Source organism: Simochromis diagramma, unplaced genomic scaffold, assembly GCF_900408965.1.
Source record: "Simochromis diagramma unplaced genomic scaffold, fSimDia1.1 OVJJ01000021.1, whole genome shotgun sequence".
NCBI classification, from domain to species: domain Eukaryota; kingdom Metazoa; phylum Chordata; class Actinopteri; order Cichliformes; family Cichlidae; genus Simochromis; species Simochromis diagramma.
The window spans coordinates 124,910-137,623 of NW_024387194.1; the positions used below are offsets into that span (position 1 = coordinate 124,910).

The window sequence follows — 12,714 nt, forward strand, 5'->3', positions numbered from 1 at the left end:
ATGTATTTATGGCTCTGTTTGGTACATTTAAATGGGTTTTAGAAAGAAAGAAGGACGTTTATTCCAAGCGGAACAAAGTATTTGCACATCCTCCTCCTGCCGGAACTTCAGAGCGGGACACGAAGCGGAAGTAAACATTTTTAAAAGCCGGCAGTTTGGTTGTTCCAGCGTGAACTTTTGAAGGCTCGCTTTGTGCTGTGTGTGAGCCGAGGCAGTAACGATGCCTCCAGTTCAGTATCTGAGAGAGTTTATCAACGAGCGACTAACTGCTGCTGCTGAACAAATATTCTTGGAGTTTGAAAAATCGATCGTCCAGTACGAGGAAGAGATCGACCGTCAGCGCAGACTGCTGGATATCACCTGGAAACCCGAAATCAAGCTGCACAGGACAGGTGAGTGTCCCTCTGAGGGAGGATCCTGATCACAGCTCTGCGGGACGTTTCTGATTGTGAGGACTTTTTGGAGATGTGAGCGAACAAAGAGCAAACAGAGGACAGGACTGCGCTGCATTCAAACAGCACGCGCTGAAATCAGCCTGGATTTGAGTCTTTTCTCTGACCTGGATCCATCACTCAATCCTGTGAATTGTTTGAAAATCTTTTTGTTTGGTGGTGAAACGTGTGTTTGATGGTGCGTTCAGGTGCACCTCATAAACTCAGTAATCTAGCCTGAAAAGGTTTTTCCTTGATTTCCTTTCTTCTTCTGCAGAGCTGTAAAGAGTTCAGTGTTAATGTCATAACAATAAGGCTTTTTTTATTTCTCCGTCAGTGACGTCAAAGTGGTCGCCCAGGCCCGTTGTGGTGATTGTCACAGTTCATAAAAGCTAAAGTCATACACAGCACGTGCACGGTTCCTGTGGTCACATTTCCACACGTCTTGTCTTTATCTGAATAAATGCAGATCTGAGATCAGTGACTTACAGCTGATTGGACGGCTTTACTCTCACACACATGGGCGACGCAGTCATGCTGTAAAGTCCTGTTAATGTTTCTGTGGTTGTGACTTCTTTCTTCTGTCTCTCCAGACGTCCCACAGCAGCAGGTCTGTGAGGAGGAGGAGGTTCTCCCCGAGCAGCAGCTCTGGAACCAGGAGAGAAGCTTCAATGTGGACCAGGAGGAACCAGAACCTCCACAGATTAAAGAGGAACAGGAGGAACTGTGCAGCAGTCAGGAGGGAGAGCAGCTGGGACTGAAGGAGGAGCCTGAAGTTCGTAATGATCCTGTGCAGTACGAGGAAGAAATCGACCATCAGCGCAGACTGCTAGATATCACCTGGAAACCAGAAATAAAGCTGCACAGGACAGGTGAGTGTCACTCTGAGGGAGGATCCTGATCACAGCTCTGTGGTACGTTTACTTTGAGGCTGCGGGGATGTTTCTGGAGGACAGAAGGTGAATGTGTCTCTGTTTAAACAAACATTCAGCTCTAAACTCACCCGAGGACACTGCACTGAGGCAGGGTTGGGGTTTTCCTCTCACACTTTCAACTCAATTTTATTTATATAGCACCAAATCACAACAACAGACGCCTCAAGGCGCTTTATATTGTACAGTAGATGCAGAGAAAAACCCATCAATCATATGACCCCCTATGAGCAGCACTTTGGCGACAGTGGGAAGGAAAAACTCCCTTTTAACAGGAAGAAACCTCCGGCAGAACCAGGCTCAGGGAGGGGCGGGGCCATCTGCTGTGACTGGTTGGGGTGAGAGAAGGAAGACAGGATAAAGACATGCTGTGGAAGAGAGACAGAGGTTAATAACAGATATGATTCAATGCAGAGAGGTCTGTTAATACATAGTGAGTGAGAAAGGTGACTGGAAAGGAAAAACTCAATGCATCATGGGAATCCCCCGGCAGCCTACGTCTATTGCAGCATGACTAAGGGAGGATTCAGGGTCACCTGGTCCAGCCCTAACTATATGCTTTAGCAAAAAGGAAAGTTTGAAGCCTAATCTTAAAAGTAGAGATAGTGTCTGTCTCCTGAATCCAAACTGGAAGCTGGTTCCACAGAAGAGGGGCCTGAAAACTGAAGGCTCTGCCTCCCATTCTACTTTTAAATACTCTAGGAACAACAAGTAGGCCTGCAGAGCGAGAGCGAAGTGCTCTAATAGGGTGATATGGTACTACAAGGTCATTAAGATAAGATGGGGCCTGATTATTTAAGACCTTGTATGTGAGGAGCAGGATTTTGAATTCTGGATTTAACAGGAAGCCAAAACAGGAGAAATCTGCTCTCTTTCTAGTCCCTGTCAGGACTCTTGCTGCGGCATTTTGGATTAGCTGAAGGCTTTTCAGGGAGTTTTTTGAGGACATCTTGATAATAATGAATCACAGTCGTCCAGCCTGGAAGTAATAAATGCATGAACTCGTTTTTCAGCGTCACTCTGAGACAGGATGTCTGTGAAGGTTCTCAGTCATCCAGGTCATCGTAGTCAAAGGAGCTTGTAAAGAAAAGCGTCTGGACTTCTTTAAGTTGCTTGAAGACGTTTCACCTCTCATCCAAGAAGCTTCTTCAGTTCTAAGGTCAAATGGTGGAGAGTCCCAGATTTAAACCTATTATAGATGGCAGAGAGTTGGTGTCGTAAACCCCCGCCTCTGTTCAAAGATGGTCGCTCACAGTGGACATAGATGGCTTCTTTCACTCCTCTTTCAAACCATCTGTCCTCTCTGTCCAAAATGTGAACATTGACATCCTTTAAGGTCAAAGGACACTCTTTCGAGGATGCCAATGTTCACATTTTGGACAGAGAGGACAGATGGTTTGAAAGAGGAGTGAAAGAAGCATCTGTCCACTGTGAGCGACCATCTTTGAACAGAGGCGGGGGTTTACGACACCAACTCTCTGCCATCTATAATCCAGTTTTGAGTTCCCTCCCCAGACGCCTTAACGCCCACTCACATCCTGGGCCATCTGACCTCAGGAAATCACATGATAAGGTGGGGCCAGGTTTCACAATGAACTCACCCAAAACTCTGGCTGATTGGGACCCACACCCAGTTTCACACCTTGGCTCAGGTGATTAGAGGATCATCAGGGGGTCCTTTTGTCCCTCTGTGGGGGGATACTCCCATTAGGTTTATATCTGGGACTCCCCACCATTTGACCTTAGAACTGAAGAAGCTTCTCGGGTGAGAGGTGAAATGTCTTCAAGGAACTTAAAGAAGTCCAGACGCTTCTGTGAGACAGGATATTTCTAACTTTAGAGATGTTGCACAAATGGAAGAAAGCAGTCTTACATATTTGTTTAATATGTGCATTGAAGGACATGTCCTGGTCAAAAATGACTCCAAGGTTCCTCACAGCGTTACTGGAGGCCGAGGTAATGCCATCCAGAGTAAGAATCTGCTTAGATACCATATTTCTAAGATTTTCAGGGCCGAGTACAATAACCTCAATTTGATCTGAATTAAGAAGCAGAAAGTTAGCGGCCATCCAGGTCTTTATGTCTTTAAGACATTCCTGCAGTTTAACTCATTGCTGTGTGTTATCTGGCTTCATGGACAGATAGAGCTGGGTGTCATCTGCATAGCAGTGTAAATGTATGCTATGTCTTCTAATGATGCTGCCTAAGGGAAGCATGTATAATGTAAACAGAATTGGTCCTAGCACTGAACCCTGTGGAACTCCATAATTAACCTCAGTGTGTGAAGAGGACTCTCCATTTACATGCACAAACTGGAGTCTATTAGATAGATATGATGCAAATCACTGCAGCACAGTACCTGTAATACCTACAGCATGTTCTAATCGCTCTAATAGGATATTATGGTCGACAGTATGGAACACTGCACTGAGGTCTAGCAGGACAAGCACAGAGATGAGTCCACTGTCAGAGGCCATAAGAAGATCATTTGTAACCTTCACTAAAGCTGTTTCTGTGCTGTGATGAGCTCTGAAACCTGACTGAAACTCTTCAAATAAACCATCCCTCTGCAGATGATCTGTTAGCTGTTTGACAACTACTCTTTCAAGGATGTTTGATATAAAGGAAGGTTGGAGATTGGCCTATAATTAGCTAAGACTGCTGGGTCTAGAGATGCTTTTTGAGTGAAGGTTTAACTACAGCCAGCTTGAAGGCCTGTGGTACATAGCCGATTATTAGAGATAGGTTGATCATATTTAAGATCGAAGCATTAATTAATGGCAGGACTTCTTTGAGCAGTTTTGTAGGAATGGGGTCTAAAAGACACATTGATGGTTTGGAGGAAGTAATTATAGAAGTTAACTCAGAAAGATCAATTAGAGAAAAAGAGTCTAACTTAACATCAATGGTACTAAGAGTAGCTGTAGATAATATTACATCTGTGGGATGATTATTGGTAATTTTTTCTCTAATGATTAAAATGTTATTTGTGAAGAAGTTCATGAAGTCATTACTAGTTAACGTTAAAGGGATGGTTGGCTCAACAGAGCTCTGACTGTTTGTCAGCCTGGCTACAGAGCTGAAGAGAAACCTGGGGTTGTTCTTATTTTCTTCAATCAGTGATGAATAGTAAGATGTTCTGGCTTTGCGGAGGGCTTTCTTATAAAGCAGCAAACTATTTCTCCAGGCTAAATGATGATCCTCTAAATTGTGCTGTGCAGTCTGGTTGAGCACTTGGAGCCTCGCTACCAAACCGGCATTTCATCTCCAACAAAGTTTTCACAGAGAGAAGTAAAGCAAGTGTGTAAGTTCATCTCTGAATGTTAGTAAAGCATTCCCACGTTAAGCTTAACGACCGATATATGGAGCGACTGCCTCTCTCTCTCTCCCTCCTGCTGCTAGTTCAATCATGAAACTGATCAATGATCAGCTGATCGGCTTTTCTCTCTTGTTTGTTTTTGTCCCACTTTGCAGCAGAAAGAGGAAACCAGCGGCTGAACAACAGCAGCACGTTTAAGCTTGATCAGCTGTTGTTAGAATTTATTTAATATTACTTTCTACTCGAGGATCTTTTTCTACGCAGCTGACGGCTGGTAACTGTGCAGGGGTGGATCTAGCAAAGTTTAGCCAGGGGGGCCGATAGGGCATGAACAGGGAAAAGGGGGCACAAAGACATACTTTTCTTTCTTATTCTCATTTAAAATGTCTAGCTTTTAATAAATAATTATCTGAATCTTACACCCAAAGTTTTAATCTGATGTAAAATATATAGAAGTCCGTTACTGTATATAGTAACTATTAAGTCTAATATACCCTAGTAAGCTGTAGTACTTTTTCCTTTGTGACGGTACAAATCTGTGCAGTCTGCAATTTTGTTGAAGAAAGATGTTGAATCTATTTAATTAGTGTGGAAAAATAATTTGTTGTTTGTTTGTTTGGTTTTTTTTTTTTTTTTTTACACGTGCATTAAATTAAAATTGATTGTGTTGATTAAGCATCACGATGCAGAGGGGGGTGGTTCCCTATTTTTATTTGTTTATTTTTCTGTTGGTAGTTGACAACCCTATTAGTTAGGTTGCTTAATATTTCTGCTAAGTGCTCTTTAAAATACCAGAATAGGGAGGATGGAGCAGGTTTAAGTTCATTAGATTGATCAGTGTTGCTGAACTATGAAATATTTTGGGTGCAGTGTATTTTTTCATACAGGTATAACAGAATAGCTTTAATTTTGGCTTTGTTTTTTTGTTTGTTTTGTTTTTAACTTGAGTATAAACTTATACAAAATGCAGCAAGATATTTAAAAAAAACTGTTTTTTGATTAAAAAATACACTATATCGGATTCATATCGGTATCGACAGATATCCAAATTTATGATATCAGTATCGGACATAAAAGTGGTATCGTGCCATCTCTACTTTTCACACAGCTGAATAAACGTCAAGCTGAAAACTGATTAAACAGAAGTGTGAGCTGGTCGAGAATTTACTCCAGTGTCGTGTTATATTTTAGATAGCAAGGAGCAGATGCCTGAGTTTATTAAACTCCACCGGGACAAACTGCAAAGGTCATTAAAAGTTTAATAAACTATCATCTTGTCTTCATTTTTAGTTAGCACATACCTTACACACTTAAAGCTGTAAGCTAATGATAGTTATATAAGAGCAGACGCTGCTGGTGCAATAAGTTGTACGTTTTACGTCCAATGGATGATGATCTGATTAGTCGACTAATCGCAAAATTAATCATTGACTAATCGACTATCAGAATAATTGTTTGTGCCAGTCGAAGGTGACGCCTGGGTGAAAATCTAATCTCAGGACATACCACAATTCACGAATCACATTAACTCGGTGGACCGACACATCAAATTCACCAGCGAGGATATGAAAAGTGGCAGGTTAGCCTTCTTTGAGTGTGAGATTTCCATCAGTAATGGGGGACATCTAAAAGCTGATGTGTACCAGAAACCTACGCATACAGATCAGTATCTAAGGTTTGACTCTCATCATCCACTGGAACACAAACTGGGTGTCATTAGGATGCTACACCACAGAGCGAACACCATCCCCACTGACACAGCAGCCAGGGAAGCAGAAGAACAGCACATCAGGAATAGGGATGGGTACCGGTATCCGGTGCCATTGTGGCCATAAGCTTTTTTTTTTCTTTTTTTTTTTTCCTGAATTGTCATACACTTTGGATTCTAGCCAATCATTTTACGTTTCCGAGGATAGTAGGCGGGTCCAGGTACGTACGTTCTTTTAGAGCAGAGCTACAGATTAAAAATGCTCAAGGCGAAGCGGTCAAAAGTCTGGCTGTACTTCACAGCAAAAGATGCAAACTCAGCAGCCTGCAACAAGTGCTTTAAGCTGATACTGTGATACTGTCAAAGGAGGTAACCCTCAAATCTGATGAAACACCTGGCGACGCATAGCGTTTTTTTAAAATGCCAAGAAATGCGCCGTATTTGATAGCTTACTGCGAAACCTCACGCAGAGCACATCTACTGCGGGTGTGGTGCCTGTTGTCGGACCCAGAGTTAGCAACATCCCTCAAGAACCCAAAGAGGAGAGTCCTGGCCCCTAGCCCTGCCAGTGTAGCAGAAATGATGAGGATGTTTGATGGCAGATACTCCCTTCACCCTGGCCAAAAAGGCTAAAATGACCAAAGAAAACGTGGAAAACGGTTAAACATGAGAGGTTTTTGGACAAGGTTTGTTTTTTTTTTTGTTTTTTTCCCTCTTGATTAAGCACTGCTTCCAGCCAAGAGTGATACTATATATGCCCTATAGCTGCAGAAAAGGCTAACATTGTTATCTTTTTACAAAAAAACAGCTGAACATGAGAGGTTTTTGGACAAAGTTTGTGTTCTCCATTCTTTAAGCACCGGTCCGAGCACCATTTAAGCACCAGCACCGTTTCAAAAGTACCGATATGGCACCGGTAACAGATAAAACCTAAATGATACCCATCCCTAATCAAGAAGGCCCTGAGTAAATGTGGTTATCCCAGCTGGACTTTTGTCAAAGCTGGAGAAGAGCAAAAGAGAAAACCCTCAGTGATCCCGTATGTGTCAGTAGTATGGGAACAATTGAGACCCATTTTCTCTAAACTCTGTGGCTTTCAAACCACAAAACAGGTGAACTCAGGTGTCAGTCCACATACATGAGTGATGCAGTCATGCTGTAAAGTCCTGTTAATGTTTCTGTGGTTGCATCAGTAACTTTTTTCTTCTGTCCCTGTAGACGTCCCACAGCAGCATATCTATGAGGAACAGGAGGTTCTCCCTGAGCAGCAGCTCTGTGACCAGGAGAGGAGCTCCAGTGTGGAGCAGAAGGACCCAGAACCTCCACAAATTAAAGAGGAACAGGAGGAACTGTGCAGCAGTCAGGAGGGAGAGCAGCTGGGACTGAAGGAGGAGCCTGATACCTTTATGGTGACTGCTGCTGAGGAAGGAGAGCACAGTGAACCAGGAGGAGATGGGGAGCAGCTCCTCTGTGATGACTCTCCTCAAAGTGAAAGCACAGATGAAGAATCCAGCAAGTGTGAAGAGTCAGGGCTAAGTGAAACTGTGACCTCAGTGTCAAAGAAGAGACAGAAGCGAGACAGAAGTCACAATGATGTGGAGAGCCGGACTGTGTCAGAGGGTCCCTGCAATGCTGCCACAGATAGAGAGTCTGATGTTTGCCAAAAATCCATCAAGAATCAGGCCCAAAGAAAGAAACCCCACATTGATGTGAAACCGTATCCTTGTGATACATGTGGGAAAAGTTTCAGAGTTAGAAGTACATGGAAACGTCACCTTGTAATTCACACTGGTGAGAGGCCATATCCCTGTGATACGTGTGGGAAAAGTTTCAGTCGAAGCGGTACTCTGTATATTCACATGAGAACCCACACAGGTGAGAAGCCATATCCCTGTGATACGTGTGGGAAAAGTTTCAGTCGAAGCAGTAATTTGTATGATCACATGAGAACCCACACAGGTGAGAAGCCATATCCCTGTGATACGTGTGGGAAAAGTTTCAGTCGAAGCAGTAATTTGTATGATCACAGGAGAACCCACACAGGTGAGAGGCCATATCCCTGTGATACATGTGGGAAAAGTTTTACTCGAAGCAGTCGTTTGTATATTCACAGGAGAACCCACACAGGTGAGAGGCCATATCCCTGTGATATATGTGGGAAAAGTTTTACTCGAAGCAGCCATTTGTATATTCACAGGAGAACCCACACGGGTGAAAAGCTGTTGACGTGTGAAACATGTGGGAAAAGTTTCAGTCGAAAAAGTATATTGATGCATCACAAGAAAACTCACAGGTGAAAAGCCAGAGGCTCGTAAAACGTTTCAGTGGGAGTACGAATTTGATAGACTGCATGAGAACTCTCACAGGTTGTTGTTTTCCAGAAATAAATGTCTTTTATGCTGTATTCCTGTTTGTGGTCACTGTTTTATGTGAGACTTTGAAGTTGAAGCTGAGAATCCCTCTGGCCCTTTCTGCCTGCTTCAGTCTGTAATGGTCTGTTTAGAGCAGTTTTTTTTTTTTTTTTTTTTTTTTTTTTTTTTCTCATGCATTCATTTATTTTTTGATTTTTATCCACGTGTTTTGGGGTTTCTTTTCAGCCTTTAGAGGTGATCCTAAAAATCTGTAACCTTATGTACCATATATTTTGGAGTATAAGGCACACTTAAAATCTTTTAATTTTCTTAAAAATCGACAGTGCGCTTTATAATCCGGTGCACCTTATGTATGAATTCTGTTTGTGCTTACTGACCTCAAACTGATTTTATGTGGTATACGGTGCTCAAAAATCTGTCAAAAAATGTTTTAGTACGAAGCCGCACCGCTTGATGGATATTCGGATCATTACGGCTACCGTAGTCAGGAGCCTCGCGGAGTAATCTGGGTCCTAAACTCCGCTTCAGGTCCCAAAGTCAAACGAACACTGCGCATCACTGAGAGTTACAAAATGTCAAAATTCTTTCATCTTTAATAAAATGATCAGTGTGGCTTCTCTACCAGGTGTAACAATTAAATTAGACTTCTGGCTTAGACTGTGTAGCTGTAAGCCACATGTTTTGGAGCTCTGCTGCATTTTTTTTTTTCAAATTCTGAAATTTCCTACTTCACACTTTTATAAACTCTTATCTTGTTATACCCGAAGGAAGAGACAAGCTAAAATGCCAAAGAAACAAGGTAAATGTCTCACAAGGAAATGGACATGACAAAGTTTGCAGCTAGTGTGCTACATGATGGCGTTGAGGACGAGGAAGAAACTAACAAGGCTGTTACATCAGCACACCGCCAGTTGAAAAAAAAAGTTGAAAATTCTGAAAGCTATCGACACACTTAAGTCAGAGTTTTCCGGCAGACTGGACCGTGTGCTTTCCGCTGTGCGAGAAGACATACAGGGATGCGTTGAGAGAGTGACACAAGTGGAGAATCGCAGTTAAAAAGCTGGAAAAGGAAGCAGAGACGCTCCGTTCAAAGCTCAATGACCTAGAGAACAAGTCGCAGATCCAACTTGAGATTGATCAACCTACCTGAAGGAGCAGAACGAAGAGATGCATGCGCTTTCATGGAGAGCTGGCTCTCCAAAACGCTCTAAGGAGCCCACTGGATGTTGAAAGATGTCACAGTCTTCCCTCAAATAATCCTGAGGTGCCTCAGCCCGTCATTATAAAGTTTTTAAACTTCAGAGACTAAGGCTACGTTCACACTGCAGGCAAAAGCGCATCAAGTCTGACTTTTCTGACCCTATGCAACCCATATCCAATCATGCTATGACAGTGTGAACAGTACAAATCCGATATTTTCAAATCCGACCTGGGTCACTTTCGTATGTAGTCCTGAATCCGATACATATCTGATGTTTTAGAAAGCGACTGCCGTTTGAACGGTCATGTCGCATTAAATCCGTCTTTTACGTCACTGACACAAGACAGACGCCAATTATCAGCGCAGGAGAAGCACCCGAGGAGACATCGCGAACGCTTCCTGGCCATCCCATGTAGATGTTAGTGAAACTGTTTGGAAGGCAACGTTGGAGAAACGTGAACATTTTATTTGTACTGTATGATCTGCAGATTCTGACAGAAATCTGCAGATATCCTTTGAAGCACCGCTCCTCTCTAAAACAGCAATAAGGATCATTATTAGGCCATATGTAAATAACAAAATAACTTTAACTTAAAGCAAAATTGGGAAACGTAAAGTCCGAAACAAGTCTTTATATTAACGGCCAAAGATACTGTTTGGTCTGGGTCTAAACAGAGCGCGTTGTGTGTTGTGTGCATGCGGGCCGCTTTGAGGGTTCACACTAGAGCGCGTTTGCTCTTTTTTCTTCTCTCCTTTTTTAAAAAAATTACTATTATTAATAATTCACCCTCCCAAGAATGGCTATTTTCATATTTTTAGCTTTAATCTACTGCAGTCGACTTACTATCTATAATTATGTCCCAATCTATGAATATTAAGATAACATCCTGGAACGGTAGGGGTTTAAATAACGTGAGTAAGGTGAAACAGGTATTGACTAGACTGAGGATGCAGGCAAATATAATTTTTCTTCAGGAGACGCATCTCCTTTCGACATCCCTTTTGAGATGACTTATGTTATCAAATATGTAGCAGGCAGATATTTAATAGTACAAGGCACTTTCTTAAAGTCTAACTTCAATTTAGTCTGCGTGTACGGTCCTAATGAGGACAACCCCAAATTCTTTGAGGACCTGTTCAAGGTTCAAGGTTCTTTATTTGTCACATGCATAGTTATACAAGTATAACACACAGTGAAATGTAGCCTGACACACTCCTCGACATGTGCAAAAATTGGGGGGGGGGGGGTGTAGAGGAAGAACATTATATATATATATATATATATATATATATATATATAGTATATACACTGGGTGAATGTGCAGTAGTAGCAACAAGCAGGTGAATTCTGTACATTAATATGAATAGACATCTGACTATTTTACAGGATAGACAATATAAACATATTTAAAATTAAAGGAATTGAAATGTACATTGTGCCTTGGTTTAGTGTCTGGAAGAGTCCTGACTCAGTCAATTATAGATGATGTGAGAGGGCGGGTGTGTGTGTTTAGGGCACGGATGGCTTGGGGATAGAAGCTCCTCTTGAGTCTCTCTGTCCTTGCCCGGAAGATGCGGAACCTTCTACCAGATTGCAGAAGTTGAAACAGTTTGTTGCCAGGATGGGACGGGTCCTTCAGTATCTGCGCTGCTCTAGTCCGGCATCTCCTGGTGTAGGTGTCCTGAAGCGGGGGGAGAGCAATCCTGCAGCAGCGTTCTGCTGTATGGATCACTCTCTGGAGAGCTTTTTGGTCCTTCACACAGCTGATTCTATTATTGGAGGGAGAAAATGTTATTGGAGGGGATTTTAATGTAGCGTTGGACCCTGTTAAGGACAGGTCCTCCGATTCTACTGGCCCTACACATCCTCATGCGAGGAAGAGCATTAATCACTTCATGGCTGGGCTAAATCTTCTCGGAGTCTGGAGAAAGCTAAATGCAAATAAGACTGTACTCCTGCTATTCAGCTACACATAAGTGCTTTTCTAGAATTGACTTTTCTCATTTCAGCATCTCTTTTCCATAAAGTTAAAGATTGTTTTTATGAAAGTATTTTAATCTCAGACCTCTGTCAGTACAAAAAAAAATACTGCAGAGAAAGCATCAGAAAGCTTGAAGAAAGTTAAACAGGCCTTTCACAATCAAGGTGAGAAACCTGGGAAGCTACTAGCTTGGCGTCTTAAACAACTGCAAACAGAAAGGGCAATTATTTCAATTTGGAGTATTTAAGGTGAATTATTAGTATAACCACAGGAAATTAATACAGCTCTGAATGCCCGACTGTAGATACTTTATAGGCTACCTTTCTACATGATCTTAAGTTTCTTTCTATTCCAGATGATCTTCGGCTTACTCTTGACACTAACTTAACAATTAAAGAAATTCAGGAGGCAGTTGACATTTTGAAATCGGGGAAAGCTGCTGGGCCTGATGGGCTGCCTTTGGTTTTTATTAAAAAATTTCAATATTCAAAATCTTAAAACCATTGCTAGATATGTATTCTGAATCCTTTGAAAATGACATGAACATGAAATTTCTTAGCAAGATATTGGCCCTGCAATTGGAGAAATGTCTCCCATTAGTGATTAATACAGACCAGAATGCTTTTGTTAAAGGAAAACAAGGGTCTCACAATGTGAGGAGATTAATAAATGTCCTCTACAAAAACCAAGATGCGTGTGATACTGCAGTTCTGTCGCTAGATGCTGAAAAGGCCTTTGACAGAGTTGAATGGCCTTACTTATTTGATGT

General features: G+C 42.1%; 1 protein-coding gene across 2 annotated transcripts; it reads left to right on the plus strand.

Annotated features, from left to right (window-relative positions):
* Positions 1-113: 113 nt before the first annotated feature.
* Positions 114-8,794, plus strand: LOC120745239 (zinc finger protein 239-like). 2 transcript variants are annotated; one of them, XM_040049957.1, is made up of 3 exons: positions 118-392; positions 1,025-1,303; positions 7,609-8,794. In XM_040049957.1, exons 1-3 carry the CDS (start codon positions 221-223, stop codon positions 8,685-8,687), a joined length of 1,530 nt encoding a protein of 509 aa, XP_039905891.1. In that variant the 5' UTR covers positions 118-220; the 3' UTR covers positions 8,688-8,794. The 2 variants fall into 2 exon arrangements, with proteins under 2 accessions (XP_039905892.1, XP_039905891.1); XM_040049958.1 differs by lacking the exon at positions 1,025-1,303 and having other exon boundaries at positions 114-392.
* The last annotated feature ends 3,920 nt before the right edge of the window (positions 8,795-12,714 follow it).